This window comes from Xiphophorus couchianus, chromosome 1 (assembly GCF_001444195.1).
Source record: "Xiphophorus couchianus chromosome 1, X_couchianus-1.0, whole genome shotgun sequence".
Taxonomy (NCBI): Eukaryota; Metazoa; Chordata; class Actinopteri; order Cyprinodontiformes; family Poeciliidae; genus Xiphophorus; species Xiphophorus couchianus.
In genome coordinates, this window is record NC_040228.1 from 9751798 (window position 1) to 9768442 (window position 16645).

General features: G+C 36.9%; 1 protein-coding gene across 14 annotated transcripts in view; it reads right to left on the bottom strand.

The window, feature by feature from the left end:
- Positions 1-16642, bottom strand: part of cacna1db (calcium channel, voltage-dependent, L type, alpha 1D subunit, b) — a 74053-nt gene extending 57411 nt beyond the window's left edge. For 13 of the 14 annotated variants that reach the window (XM_028023338.1, XM_028023304.1, XM_028023329.1 and 10 more), the window contains exons 1-3: positions 15009-16642; positions 11053-11515; positions 10399-10504 (exon numbers count right to left, since the gene is read on the bottom strand). In XM_028023338.1, the coding sequence (XP_027879139.1) occupies positions 10399-10504; positions 11053-11515; positions 15009-15042 (603 nt within the window). In that variant the 5' untranslated portion in view covers positions 15043-16642. Of the gene's footprint in view, positions 1-10398; positions 10505-11052; positions 11516-14353 lie in introns of all 14 variants that reach the window. The other variant, XM_028023252.1, reaches the window with a different exon arrangement.
- Between the last annotated feature and the right edge of the window lie 3 nt (positions 16643-16645).

Genomic DNA, 16645 nt, shown 5'->3' on the forward strand with positions numbered 1-16645 from the left:
GGGACCAAAGCTGGAGTGATCTTTTCCATTACCTCTGTGTCCAGACTGCTAGCTCATTGTTATTTTCCAGTTTTAATAAATCAGCCCTGATGTAGTCAGTGCTTTCTGCAACAGGACTTTATGGTTACTTAACTGGTGGCATAAACAATCTATTTTTAGTGTTTCACTTATGTTTACAAAGTTAATTTGTTATTCAGTACTATTACTCTCAAAGACAGAGGTTTACCAAACAGATAAACCTGAGATTACCTAATATATTTACACAAGATTCATGCATGAACCTTTTCCCCTGCCTGTTGTGTGGTAACTCAGTAAACATCTCTTTCTTTCTGCCTAACAATCCAAACACAAACCCTCTCTCACACACACTCTTTCCCCCACAAACATAACGTGACACATGGGCAGTGAGTGATCTTTAGCAGAGCAAACCAGCAGGGTAAATGAAGCCTTAAGAAATCAGATGATCTCCTTGTAACGTAACTGTGATGCAGTATGGGCTTCAACAATGGAAATATTTATTTATTAATTCAGCAGTTTTTATGAGAAATATTGAAACAAATGAGAAAAATGATTACTTATCTCAACTGCAACAATTTAGCTCTACCAGTATTCATTAAAACCCTTTGGCACATCTTATACTCACTCACATATTTAAATTTCTTGTATTTATAGTGTAGAAAATACAAATTATGAAACATATCGTGTTCCGTCTGAATTCAGATTGTTGTAACTCTGATAAGATCAGTTTCTGCACTGAAAATGAAGAGGAGTAAAGATGGGGAACCAAAATAAACTGAGGTAGTGTCTGTGTGAGTAGACCCAAATTGAACAAGACTTTGTGGAGACAGCAATTGGGCTTCAGTTTATGGAAAATACATATAAAAAATTGATAATGAAAAAAAAACTTGTTCAAGATTTGACATAAAGGACAGAATCCTACCCTATGTCTGCCATTTCTAAAAATGTGCAAAAATCCAACATTTAATTTTTTTTCTTTCCTTTAGTGAAAAAAATCCTACGTTATGAAAAACATGTTTTTAACATAATTATATGGTCATAATGAATAGCAACCCCGACTAGTCCTATAAGTTACATGCTTTATCCAAAGCTTTAAAAATATTTTCTTTAGTAATCCATGATTCCTTTTTCCCCTGCTGTAAGAATGCAATAAGACAAAAAAAACTTCTTCTCTGTCACAAAATGTGAAAGACAAGAGAACACAGTTAAGTAAGGCAAATGTGTCTCCAACTTCAAAAGTAAGACAAAAAGTGGAGACTCTCATAAGCGTGCCTACATCTAGAGTTAAAATAAAATAACAGCTGTTTTATAAGTGACATACCCATTAGATGAGCATTTCATTCTAGGCACACAATGGCAGAAGAATCACAAATACATATTACATTTTGCAAAAAAATAAAATCTCTCCTTCATTAGGTTCTGAGTAGTAACTGTTTAGAACAACACACCCATGCAGAAGTGGCTGTATTACAAAGTCCCATGTAAGCACAAGGATATTTATATGCGTCCTATTTTATAATTTGCAGCTTAGAGAAGATTTAGCCTAAATATGACACAATTCACACTCTGTCATCTACATAAACACGTCCTTAGTTACATCCACCTACACACATACTTCATATAGACTCAAACACATAATCATGGCACAGTATGTTACCAAAGGTATCCTCTCGTCCCTTCAAACCATTGAACACAGACGTTTTAATCTCTTCCTTGGCCACAGATGTATAAAATCCAGCACATATGCATGCTTCTCAGGAGCTCTATGAAGCTCAGCATGGTGATAAGATAGGACACGTCCTGTTTCATGAGGCAAGCTGTACATATTTGAGACAACTCTTAGTGGTATTAAAACAAAGTGGAAGTGATTGAGAATGACAGCAACTCAGCCACACTGTTGAGAGTCAAGTAAAATCAGAGAGTGGATTTCAGGTGTGTGGTGTAAAAAGAATTTCTGATTGTGTTTCAAGATGTTTGTAGAGTAAAAAAATATAATTTATTGGCTTCACTGTGCTAATGGCAATACTATCCGATCCACAGGGAACTTAATCTCCCAACCTTATTATTGGGAAGTAAAAGGTTTTACTGTTACTGCACAAAAAATAGTGCTTTACAGAATATGTAACTATTTTGTTTTTTGCTTTAAAATATGTATTTATTCATTATCCGTATTTTTATAGCAGAATTTTAAATTTAAAAACTTCATTTTTTCTTACCAATGCAGATTATTCTAATACAAGATGGAAAACATCATTTTAGTTTAGCACCAACTGCTCACACCCACCCCTTTTTCTCATATTTATTCACAGGTTTATAGCACTTGACAAAAATAATTTAGCATCACATCCTGTGCAATGTTTCCCACACCAATGTGGAAAATAAAAAAAGAAAACACTGGTGTCATTTTCCTCTGCATTCTTTCACAAAGAACACTTTTAGTCCTAAAACTGCATTCTACTGTGAGGAAGAAAAGAAAACAGCAGAAAGAAACTAATAATCATCTAGTCAGCTGCAATGACCTTTGCTGGGATTCTTAAATATGTGGTTCAGAGTGAAGTATGATCTTATTGCAGAATTGAAGATAGAAATAAATGCAACAACTTGGAAGTCGCTATGCAGTCTGTGATGATCCATAATTGCTCAGGCCTCACAAATCAAATCTCTCCATCGTTCTTTACAACACATTCAGCCTCTTTCACCCACTCTGTCTCTCACACACACACACCAACACACGCCGAAACGCCACATGATCAAAAAACTGTGCTGCTTTACTCTCATTTCCCCTACTCTCTAAACCTTTAATCCCTCATGGAAAAAAAAGAGTGATGCAACCTGACTTTCAACCCTCAGATTTACAATAAAACAGACAAAATTTGAACTTTGGGCAAATGCACAACAGTGTGTGTAGACTTGGGCTTTCTGTTATATATAAAAGAGGCAAACAAGCTCCAAAAGACAGAAAACCTACACATGATCCAAATCTGTGTGGGCAGATATTGAAAAAAACAAAAAGACACAGTTTTCTACTTGTTTTTTTCTTTTTTGTACGAATGGAAACCTCAAACATACAGTGCGTTGCCTATTTTATGCACATATACACACATGGTAGAGGAACTACTGTTTGAGAATAAGAAATCTACCCCACAGAATGAGAATTTATTCGTTAATCACAATAAAGAAATGTAAAAAAGTGACATAAAGTGAATCTTTAAAAAAATTTGTATTCAGCCTGGTTTACTTTAGCCTTAAATCTAGTGAACCACATGATACAGCTTAGAAATCACCTAATTAATTAAAAGAGTCCACCTTTTGGTAATTTGATCTCAGTGTAAATAGTGCTGTTCTATTACAGTCTCAGAGGTTTGCTGAAGAACATTAGCTAACAAACAAAATCATAAAGACCAAGAACAGAGCAGATTAAAGTTCAAAAGGAGAGATATGAACCTTTAAAGCAGAGTTAGGTTATTAAAAAACAATCTTAAGGTTTGAACATTTCACAGAGCTCTGTTCAATTCATCTCCTAACAACGCAAATAGTATGACACAGTTGCAAACCTACTTGAATATGTCTGCCTACCGACTCTGAGACCCTGAACAAGAAGGGCATTAAATAGACGCAGCAAAGAAGCCCATAGTGACTGTGGAGGAGCTGTAAGCACAGTTCAGGAGGAAAGATTGTGCTAACAGGATAGCGCTGAGATACATGTATGTGCTCCTCAATTCTGCCCTTTATGGGTAAGTCGCAAAAAGAAAGCTGTTGTTGAAAGGAAGCCAAAATAATTGTCATTTGAAGTTTGCCACAAGCTACAAAGAGACAAACATGTTCAAGAAGACTGCAGATGAAAACTAATCTTTATGTTTATCTCTGGCATATTATGTGATGTGCATTGTCCCTTTTGAAATAAATAAACAACAAGAGGCTCTGGCCAGATGAGATGAAAATTTAACTTTTTGATCAACATCCATACCAAAGTGGTAGCATCCTGAACACACAACCCCTTGGTGGTATATGGTGGTGGCAGCGACATACTGTGTAGCTGTTTTCTACAGCAGGGACAAGGAAGCTGTTCAGAATTGATGGGTAGATGGAGGAAGTTAAATGCAGGACAACACCAATAATAAAAAAACCTGTCTGAGTCTGAAAAAGACTCTAAACTAGGAGAGAGGTCCTTCTTTCAGGACAACAGCCCTAAACAGCCTTGAGTCGCTCTGTTGGAATGACTCAGTCAAAGTCTAGAGCTAAGCCAAATAGAGAATCTTTGAACCACTGGTAGCAAACACTCTCCATCCAATCTTATGGGGTTATGGCTACTTTGCAAAGAGCAATAAAAAAAGTCAATCCACTCTCCAAGTTGGTAGAGACAAACCCTGAAAGATTTTCAGCCGTCACTGTAAAAATATTGAGTCAATAGAGATGAAGACAAAAGCACCCCACACGTTTAAAACCATGTCATTTTAATTATCCTTCACTATATATGGTGACCTAATGTTAAACTGGCTTGAACTCTGAAATATATCCGAATTCACCCAAAAACATGCCAGTAATAGTCTAATTTTCAGGTATTTTTCATACTAGATACACTTGAAGAAAGTCCATTTAAACTCAATTCTGTTACATCAAACATTCATCCTGCCCTTACTTTTAATATTTTTAAGTAAGCTTGTTACCATGGTTTTAACTTTATACTCTAAATTACCCAAAACATTATTTATCCTTTGATCCATGACTCATGCTGTTCACAGAAAGGCTCTCCCACATGCAGTTCAAATGAACTCTAATAATCAGCACAGACTCCAAACATGGATGACACATTTGGATACTTCACTCTATGACTTACTAACGATCTGATGAAACTCAGAATCAACCGGTCTTCCAACTGGTCAAACCCAGTAGATGACCCGTTCGTATGACCCGTTCTTATGACCTAACCGTAATCAACACAGCAGTCAGTAATTTTAGTATCTAAAATACCAACATTTCTATATAACTTTACATTTTGTCCATCTGACAAAGACAAAATGTTGGTTTAAATGTTTAGATATCAAATCAGATTATCTGATCGGTTACTCTGTACTTCACTTACGTTTTTATGAATCTGGTTTATTCGTATTCATGGGCAAATAATTTTATAAAGTTTCATCCTTGTTTGTTGTTGTTGTTGCTTTTCTTTGAAATTTTCAGTTGTTAAGTAAAACCCTGAAAACTAGTCAGCAGCAGCTCTACAGTCAAACCAAACAACCTCTACACACCAATCAGCCATGATAACACCATTTTACTGGCATATGTGCTTGATTTGACCTTTTTTAAAAAAACAAAATCACCCTGTCAGTCCTACGAAAAAAGAAATTAAGTCAAATAGACGGCAGAGTGAAAGACATAAAATATAGGATGTAGGTGAATTTGTCTATTTTCACATCCATCCATCCATCCATCCATCCATCCATCCATCCATCCCTCCTTCTATCAATCATCCCGCTTTTCCTCTCTGCCTCAGCAACCTCCACTCATTTAGGGACTACTAATCCACTGCCCAGCTTAATCCCTCAAACTGCTCACACGCACAGTTTCTCTGCCCTCCTGCACGCTCTCTTTCTCCCTCACACTCAAAAACCCGATCACATTCATCAGGTATAAACACACTCCAGGAGAAGATCAGAATAGATCCACTGCAAACAGTTAAATATTATCTCTGTGTCGGCTTTTTTATAAGCCTAAAGCTAACTGTATCTAATTAAAAAGCCTTCATCATCTTCACACATTACCAGAAGAACAATGCTGTAGAAAGAGCTCCGCTCTCAAATTATCTTGAAAGCAGATATCTGACACCTGATAGTTTAAACCATAATAAATAGATAGTGTATATAACTACACACACTGAATACTTAGGATCAGAGCTGTATGGGCAATCAGTCAAAATGTGCTAAGAACATGCAACTTTATTGCTACATCTAGCAACTTTTCAAACTAGTCGAGTGAAGGTTTTTTGGGGGAGGGGGGTTTTAAATCAACTATCTGCAAATGTAGAAACTTGTTTTTGTGTTATTGGAAACTTGACATCATTGGCCAACAGTGAGAACTGCCGTGAACCCCTCCGTCCCCCGCACCTCCAACACACTTACAGGTGGTCGGTCTGACAGCAGACCCAGCCTGCAGTCAGGGCAGAAAGGAGACCCACTTCACTCTGTTTCCACACTGCAATTGAATCATGAATGCACAAAGCTGCCAGTGATCCAGCTCTGGATTACAAAGGATGTAAATATAATATGAAAATCATTTCTCATGTTGCGGTGGCACTAAAATAAATCCCTAAATTTGATTCACACAGCCTCAGTCACTGATTCTCCTCCTCCAGTGTGTGTGCCTCTGATAACTACTTTAGATTATATTTGATATTATGCTAAATTGATCCTTGTAGCTTAAGGAAATACTTACATTATTAAATTATTTGTAGTTCTAAACATATTCAGAGTCTTCTTAATCACTTTTTGACTCATCAAGAGTGATAGTACTTTCTTCTACTGCACAGATCATACAAATCTGCAAATTAGGCAGTGATGTCATAGCGACTTCTAGCGACCTTTAGGACAGCCAAGAGCTATTTTCCATATTGAGTAGTTGGCAACAGTGGGAATTGATGGCGCCATGAATCATATGGTGCATTCAGTTTAGAAGAATGTCGGAATTTCCAACCACCTGGGTGGTAACATCAAATTGGAAATCTGCTGAAATTGAAACTCCAACTTGGATAGTCGCCATTCTAGGAGCAACCCCGAGTTAAACATCCAACATGGCTGCTGCATGTATGAAACACAGTCAATGTTCCATGAAACAGTTTATTTGGTTCTCTTCCTGACTTGAACTCTCGGGTTTAAAAAACAAACAACTTTTAGATTATTTTTTGGGAAACAATTAGTGGATTAAATAATGAATCTAAAATTAAGTCAGAAGGGAAAAATGTTTAGCCTTCCAGTTGAAAAACTCAGCAAGAAAAACTTAAACAATCTTACCAATGTGTAGTCCCATCCCATTGGTAATAAATTCTAAGTAACGCTGTATATTTTGAAGAGAAGAAATGAATTATTGCTTTGACATCCAAACAGAAAAAAGACTATATAGCATATGTCTCTTACGCTTCATTAGACAAAGAACGTATTGCAAAATGATTATTGTTTTCCTCAGCTACACATACTGCAAATTGGGTAGTAAGAGATGAGTGTAGACTTGGGCAGCGTGAATAATCCCCATCTGTTGACAGACCATGAAACTGTGTCCGTCTCACTGCTTTATACACACACAATTCCCTCTGAGCCTAAGAAGGTTGCTTGCCAGATACAGTGAGGAAAAAAAGGCATTGTATGTATTGTCTGTATGAAAAAAGCCTTCTGATGCTAATGTGAATGTTTGTATTAACTAATATCAGAAATTCATACTGCTCTTTCAGCAGGCTTAAATGAAAATTGTTCAGTCCAGTAAACATTTCCGAACCTGAGTTGTTTTTTTTGTTGTGGTTTGTTTTTTGTACTACCAATTTGTTGCATGGCTAAAATGCCTTGAATTGACGTTTTCTGTAAACTGGGCTAAAAGTGATAGTTGTGAATGTCATCAGGACAAATGTTTTGTTTGTTGATTACGTAAGATATTAAACATGTCCTTTTTAGCCTGTCATCATTTAAATATCACATTCAAGATAGTCAGGCATCTACAAATATTGCAAATGATCTTTAAGCAAGATGGAAAAGAAAAAGCCTGAGGTCAACCACATCACAACAAATGTGACTTAGTAAGTAGAGTGAACGTGACAACAGCAGCTGGCTAGTGCTACAAACAGTGACGTTTTTCCTACCACAGTAGTTCTAGTCTTTGGTTCAGGTACATGATGCATGTCAAACAACACAGCTACACTAATTTAAATTACAGAACAGAGATCTAAATTTTGGAATAGCCACCGCCTCTGAAAAAAAACTACCAACAATCATGTTCTCGCAGCAAGTTTTATGGCAACACTTCCAATACTTTTTATGGTGATCGTTTATGACAAGCATGCTGACTTAGTAAGAAAACAATTGAGAGAAAGTTTTAGATATTTTAGTGGCAGTGTATAAGGACATCGTTCTCCTTTAGCCTCATCCTAAATACCTTTGTGCTAATGAAGATGATGTGCTAGTGATGAGCACATGGAGGGGATACCTCTTCATTCGAAAAACTTTGTTACAAAAATTGAAACGTGCAGCAGAAATCAAAAAGATACTGTCATATTACCTACTATCTTTTTTATTTCTGCTGCAAGTTTCATTTTTGTAAAAATGTACTGTTTCAGCTGGAAACAGTATAATAACCAGAACCGTGATCTGGGGATTATGTAAATCTTGGTTTGAAAATAGACAAAAGAATAATAGTATAAAGAATCAGCAATTATTATTATTAATACCCCAAATAGATTTACATGTAAAAATTTATTTTATGCAACTATGAAGTTTGTTTCTCACAGGAAATTAGATGGGCATCACTCAAAAAATAATATAGCAATCTCAAAGGACAATGCATTTTGAAACAAAAAAAAAAATTTTTTTTTTCTTAATGCTGTAATAAAAAGTAAGTACAGGTCATTTTTACCTCTACTTAGTAATCAGAAAAAATATATATTTGCACTCTTTATAACTGCAAACTAGCCTTTTATACATATTCACTGGTATTTTGATGATTTATCTTTAGTGATGAAATCCAAGTCATTGAGGTTGAAAGGACTACTTGCAATCGCCCAAATTATTTACTTGCTCAATAGTTTCTCTATGTAATTAAATTTCCGTCTGTCTGGATCACAACAGAAGAAATGTATTTTATTTCCAGAAGTATGAATAACTTTGGGTTAACTGTACATATGTTTCAAGTTTCAAAGATGATGATGACATATTGGTAAACTAATAGATTCAATAGACTTGCATGGTATTGTGTTGGTCTTTAAATCAAGTGCAATCTGTTTACTTCCACACATTCCTTGGAAGATGTACTCCAGCATTACATATACTGTGGCTTCAATACATTCCAGCTTTGTTCAGAGGATCTAAGGAAGGTGCAGCATCAGTCCAACCAGAATGTTCTGCTCAGTTCATTCAGCTGTGACACTGTCAACAACTCTCATCTATCGCCATCAAAAGTTCTTCCCTGAGATACCCTTTGCATCTTTTATGAACAACAAGCAAGATTTACCTCACTAACCTACATGACATTCAGTCCTGTTGAAGATGTAGACTTTTCCCCGTACAAATAGCCTCAACAGACTTTGAAAGTCAAAGCAGAGAGAGCTCATGGGTAAATAATAACAAGGCTTGATCCAATTTTAATGACCCAGTTTCAGGGACCTGGTTCAGACACCCGTGTCAGTGACCGTCATTGCAGAGACACTAATCCAGACCGAGCCTGTTAATGTTATTAGTCGCACCGGTGCTTTTTGCTACTACAACAGACAAGGAGGACCATCTTGGGATTTCTGTCCATAGGAAATTATTGTTTTGGATACGTGGGTATGGATAAGGAAAGCAATAAGAAATGCTGCTTCAGACAGCTTAATTTCGAATCAGGATGTAACTTTAGCGTGTTACAAACTCTGAAACAAATTCATCCATATTCATTTGAAAAGTAATAAAATCTATTTATTTGTAGTTTGAGGTTATAAAATTGCTATATGGTGGATAAAACATGTAACGTTATTTCCATCTCTGATTTCCTCTTTGTCATGACACATAAACCACTTAGTATGTGTGTGTAAGCACATGCATGCAGGCGACACCTGTCTCAAGTGAACAATGAAACCAGATACATTTATTCAAGTATTTCCGGGAAATGTTCTGATGAAGTTCACACACTAGACCTATCACTTTTATATAAAAGCCAACAACCAGCATCAGGAATGCAGCTAATGAAACAAGGTGACACAAACAACAAGCAACCAATGTAACATAAAATGGAAGATTTGCCATTTTAGTTGCACAGTCAACTCTGGCAGAGTCTACTTTTTCACGTCTGTGTCTTTGATAAAAAGACACAGACGTGTCTGACACGACGTGTCTAGCAAATCTGACACCTAACATCCTGAGAATGTGTAATGTCAAATTTGCTTCTGCATGGTCTCATAGTAGATTGATTAAAAAGAATGCTCAAAAAGAATAAATCCATTTTATCACATTATCTCCAACATTCCAGTATTCTTGTATATTCCAAATGGACATATCCTTTTTTTATTACTATCTCCAACATAACAGCTTAGTAATTGGCAAAGATCTGTTTTCTGTACATTGGACTAATAACTAGTCTAATAATGGACTAATAATGCACAGCTGAAATCAGCTTTGTGATATACCTAGCATCTATAATACTACTCACCAGTTCTTGGTTTGTAGAGTTGGAGTCATCTCCAGGAAAGGGAATGTAGATGGCTAAGGCCACGCAGTTGGCAAAAATAGACAGGAGTATAAATATATCAAATGGTCTGAAAGGAAAATGTTAAGGAAAGAAATATTCACATTCACAGTGTCACATTCTCAGCTTCAGTAAGAAGTTATTTTTGAAGTCATACTTTTGGTGCTGCAAACCTATCGGTTTTATTGTCTTTACCAACTTTTTCTTCAATTCAAATAGCAATGGGGTAAAATAACTTTCAAAAGATAATAGGAGAAATTTTTACTTCAAAAAGTACTCAGTGTATGCAGCAGTAATAACCACCTGTCTCTTGGATATCTTTTTTATCTGTTGTTGGATATTTTGCTGTGCTTTGTTGCAGTGCTTCCTCTTCTCATTAACTGATATTGCAATGCCAGTCTATTCCCTATGTCAGTGACTCCATTCACCGCAGTATTCTATATTAGTTACTGCAAACAAAGCAACAGCGGCACACATAGTATATCCTGCAAAGTTATTATGTTCAAAGGAAAGACACCCACGGCTTCAATGCATTTTCCGGTTGAAATTCATTCAAATTCTAGATCATCTCTAAAGGTCAGTCTTTAATGAATGTGACAATTCCTGACAAAAAGATACTTCCATTCCACCAGGCTGATGCAGGCCCTTCGGATCGGGTTATTGAGGGTGAGGCAGAACAACGCTCTGGGTGGCCGGCTGTTGGTGGATCCTCCTTGCTTTTTGCTTTTGGCATACTGCTGTCTCTTCCTCTGTGCGAGTGAGCCAACAGGAGCCGGACCAGAAGCGCAAGCCGAGGGACGTGAGTCCTTTTCAGGCGTTTCGACGTCATCTTGCGCTTGTCGAGCAGCAGTAATGGCGGCATGCCACGCAAGCACTGGGCTGACACCAGAACCAGAGCCACCCTGACTACTACTACTCGCCCCAAGGAGACCACAAGAGGAGCCGATAGGCTTGCCAGTGCTGGCCGGAGCCTGAATGGGCTCTGGAGAAGGGAGCTGGTGGAGGCTGGTACGGCTGTCAGACCAGATCGCGGGAGTGTCACTGGAAGGAGTGGTCTTTCTGTTGCTGGCATATTGTGCCCCTGGAAAGACAGGGTGGAAAACAGACGAGAATGTTATGAGACAATTTGCAAGACAAAAATATAATAACTGAGCTATTTGGCCACAAAAGACAGGACTATGTTTGGAAAAGTCAAGTGAAATTTTTAAAACCAATACACTAAGGGTCCAACACTGTGATGATTGTATCATGTTGTGGTGCTTTCTCACAGCCAACTGGATGGAAAATACAGAAGATTTCTTATTTCAGCTCATATTAACAGCCTGACATTAAAAACTTGGAAAGGTAGGAGTTTTGGAACAAAAATCCCAAAACGCACCTAAAACTGGTCTTGACATGGCTGACTAACATTAAGCTTTTGAACCAAATCTCCCTCAAATCATACAAATAATTTAAATGAGCTCTGAAAAACGTTTTTTTTTTAAAAGAATTACCCTGACAGATTGTTGATGGCTACAGAGAGTCAAGAACTTGCTTAGCCATACCTAGTTTATATATATATATATATATTTATTTAGCTATTTTTTTCACTCTGTATGGATAATGCAAAAAGATTTATGATAAACAAGCTATTCTATTTGAATTTCATTAAAGCTTTTTATGAAATAAATTGATTACTGTAAATCATTAAAGCCTCCAAATCAATGACAGTCAAGTATTTAAGCCTTGAATGCCTCAGTAGAAAAGAAACCCAGTCAATGGAAAACAAACAAAAATCATCCAACATACCTTATTGTTTTTTTTTTATAAGACAAGAGCAAAATAAATGTTTGTGGCTTTGACGTTCTTGATGCGGACCAGTCACTTTGTGCGGCTTAAGGGATTATCTATACTTGAGTTTCCACATAAAGAAAGATGCCAGAATTTAATTTGAAGGTAAAAAAATAAAATATAATTTAAAAAGCTGTCATCCCATAAACAACTAAATTCAACTTCTACATTGTGGAACAATTCTGTCTTGCACTACTATTTGCTAGAAATGTGCCCAAGCATCCAACAGGAAACAGTCCAGAAATAAGTTGGCAGAAAAGGGAGCAGAGGAGGAATGGTTCAAAAGGATTACAGAAGAGTAGGAGAGTGGGACAGCCGGCGTGACTGAGGGAGGCAGTCGTTAAAATCAATGCAGGCCACGGGTGAAAAAAGACAGTGCCCTTGACAGTTTGGTACACTCCACAAGAGAATTACACCCCATTCCTACTGTCCAACGCTGCATGTCACCAAAAGAAAACATTCCTGGAAGAATATCTGTGTTCCCATCTGATAATCTGACCTATGCCAAAGGAAAGAGAGAAGGGTCAAAAAATGGATTTCTGAAAGTTTTATTAAGAATTTAAATTTGTTGTGTGAATAGTTGCAAATTCTTTGAAACTGTTCATTGAGCGTTGAGAGGTGTAGATATGGGCTATTTGATATGAAGTTCTATCAACGTTTAAAAACATTTTGGTTCCAGAATCCCAAAATGGTTTCTTTCATCCAGCGTTGTTCCCACTGGCATCTCATTAATGTCTTTTTAATGAGATGCCAGTGTAAAGTCTGGAGCAACTAGAGTTGATCCATACTTGACACGTAATCAAAATGAAACTGTTTTTGGAACTCACACTCAGCGTTAGGGAAAGTGAAAGCAATTTTAACACAAAAATAGTTCATAGATGAGGTAAAGCATGCATAATGTGTATTTTTGACCAAAGATTTTAGTACCTGGAGACTTTAGGAATTGAAAGAACATTAAAAATGAGGAGAATCAACTCATATGGCCATGCAAAGAAAACAGATGTTACAATATAAGAATGCTGGCCAAGCAACATTCTTATATAATTTGCTAGCATGCATCATATATCACTATTGCCAATTAGTGATAAAAAAAATGTTGCATGAATGAATATTTTTTTTCTTACACTAAATGTAAGCATTTGTTTCTAAAGTAAAATTTTTTATTAACCAAGAGGTTTTGTGTAACGTCAAAGTGATACCCACTCAAAAAAATATACATGTACATATGCCTTGATTTTGAAAATGACATAATTTTACTTTTATCTAAATTGCATGCATATGTATGAACTTTTTTTGAACACTTGTTTTGAACATCCGGTACAGATGAGGATGTTACGAAGGATGAATCAAACACACAAAAATCCAAACAGCAATAAGCCCATGGTAGAAATAGCAGTAATGATCAATACGTTATATTATTTTTTAAAGAAGAACTGTCACTTAAATAAAATAAATAAATTAAAGCAGATTATGCTACCTATTTTGTCTAAAATCTTTTTTTATCCCTTAAAATAATGTATTTTTAATCAACTTTGCACTGCTCTGAGAATCTCATTATATAAAAAGTCTTGACATATGTTTGTCTAGCCTTACATGATCATGTAGCACTGGAACAAACATACTGGAAAATGAGGAACAAACATGACTTCATCATGTTAGCTCAATTGAAAATATTTGATTTCTGGTTTGCAACACTTTTACATTGCTTTATTAATTTTAAAAAAATAGAACTTGCTTAAAAAGTTTATTTAGCATCTCTGAGTTTGTTCTGCGTTGCATACAACTTTCAATTGATCATGGCATTACAACTAATAGAGTCAACCATTTTTTCCCCCCCGCTTCAATGGAGCTGAAATGTTAAAGCAACACTGAAGAAAATACTATTATATGCAAATAAATATTCTCAGAAATTAATGCCAGGAACCTATGAGCATCCTCTCAACAGGAGGCACGACTCGGATAAAAATCTGATAGGTAATGGGGACAGCCAGGGAATAAAATCAAACGAGCGCTCTCGCCCCCTCAGCGCTCCAACTCTCCTCCTGCTCTCAGCGCGCAGCAGCTTTTTTTTTTTTTTTTTCTTTTTTACCTTCAGACTGTTCATCCGCCTCTTGCATCCTCGAATCCACATCGGAAAAAATCCGTTTCAAATCCAACTCATCGTTGGAAGGAACCCCCCTGAAGACGACGAAGCGAACCCGCAGCGGAGGCGCTAACCTGAACTATAAAAGAAGATTTTCCGAGCGCAGAACCCTGAGAGGAGCGCCGAACATTTTCGCCACACATCCGGGTGCCTGCCTGGCTGCACACACTCGACGGCGCATCCGAGAGGACTGGCTGGCTGGCTGGCAGCAGCAGCGGCGGCCAGTCAATCCGCTGCTGTCAATTATTCTCACTGCGAGGCTGGGCGAGAGGGGAGACCTGTGGAAAGTTGGAGCGACCAGAACAGTGTGTGCGCAGAAAACGCGCAAGGGTGCAAGCCTGAGAGACTCATCTACATAAAAAAAACAACAACAAAAAAACACTAATTGTTTTAGACACTTTTTGTAGCCTGAAGGAAAATACAAAGTTTACTCCTACGTATAAGAGTAGAGTTTTGGTGGAGGAGGAAGGGGGGGTGGGGAGGGGGGGAGCGTTGATGGCACTGGAAAACCAATATCTGGTGATCGTGGCTGAATTACGTCATCTACTATTTTTGTCTTTCCTTTGTAAATACGCACTTTGTTCCAGGTTCATAAACTTACCCCTCAGGGGTTTCCCCCTTATAATGAACGGCATTCTGTCACCTCGCTCTTCTCCCGGGCCTCATTGCGCCGTTTTCTGTGCTCACTCGACGGCGATGCAGAGGGAAATGAAATGTCCAGAGGCTCTGGTGGAAGGTTAGCAGTGATTGGATTACCTGTGCCTGCATTGAGGATAAAACAGTTTCACCGCAGAGGCGTAATCCTGCGATTATAATCCCTGCTCCAATGTTCCCCAGACTAGAGAAGCAGGGCCAAGCCAGTGGGCCTGGCAGTCACAATTTAATGACACTATACCTATTTTATCCCTCAAGGTCCTGCACTGTCACTGTTGTTGGAATTTCATTTCCAGTAAGAGACATGAAATTTGGCTTATATTTTAAACTGCACTAACAATCTTTGTCTTGCTTTTTTATGTTTTATTGTTGAATAAGATGTAGCACTTCTTAAAGATCTTTGGTGTAATAATAGAAAAATGTGGAATGTTTTTGGTTTTTTTAAATCTTGCATTTACATTTTAGTGTTAAAGTAATTGAATTGAATATTTTATGTGGACTACATAATCATTGAACAGCAACAGTGATATCAAAGCACTTCACAAGACAATATATCAAGTTCGTATCCAGTCCTGTCCTAATCAGTACAATCAAATTCAATAAATGGTTAAGTTCAGTCCAATTATGGTACATTTGGAACATCAATGGTACAATTACAATCAATAAAAGTAAGCAGTGATAAGCCAGTAAGATGAAATTTTTGAGGGGTTCTCCATATGTTGCAGTGTGCTGAATAAGAATCATATTTAATGGCCAAGTTTGTGCTTAAACAGGAAAGTTGACTTCAGTTAGATAAGCTCAGCGTACATATGTTACATATACCGCTAAATATAAAAACTTTAGAGGAAATTTTTAAAAAACTACAACAACAGTATTTACATATATTACTATGTATGTCCAATATTTTTGGTTAAAACTATGCAAATATGCACCTCTTGTTTTACAATAGAGGTTTCTACACTTAATCCATAGTTGTTCATTGCGTTCAATGGAGAGACAGTCTGGGGAAAGAAGCTACTCAGGAATGCTGGAACCTTTTACACCTACAAGGTGGAGCTTGTTTGTTTAATCATCATGAACAGATCATCCCTCTGTGTAGAAATTCATTTTTGTTGGGATTAGCAACATGCCAACAAAATCCACTGATAAGACTGAACTTGATTTGTTGTTTTAAAATACACTTGTATTAACAAGTACACTATGATACTTGCATGAGCTATCAATATATGTAACATATGCTTCAATAAATAATTCTGCCTCCCTGACTGCGCTGATTTATTTACATTATTGTTTTTTTTTAAAAGTGCAGCAACATTACCCCATTATCGTCCTGGAATACTGAATGACCTTAAAGCAAGCAAACATGATGTCAAAAATCACGCTTTTTTTTTTCTTACAAGATTAACTAAAAATAATAATCTACATACCCGATCAAATTACTTATTAATTTACATTTTCATGTTATTTACGAGCTATGCAAAAATAATAAGAAGGCATAAAACTTCGTAACAAATTCTGAAGTTAAAAGTTATACTCATCTTTTGTGATTAGATAAAGGATTCTTCGGGGAGATTTCTGGACGCC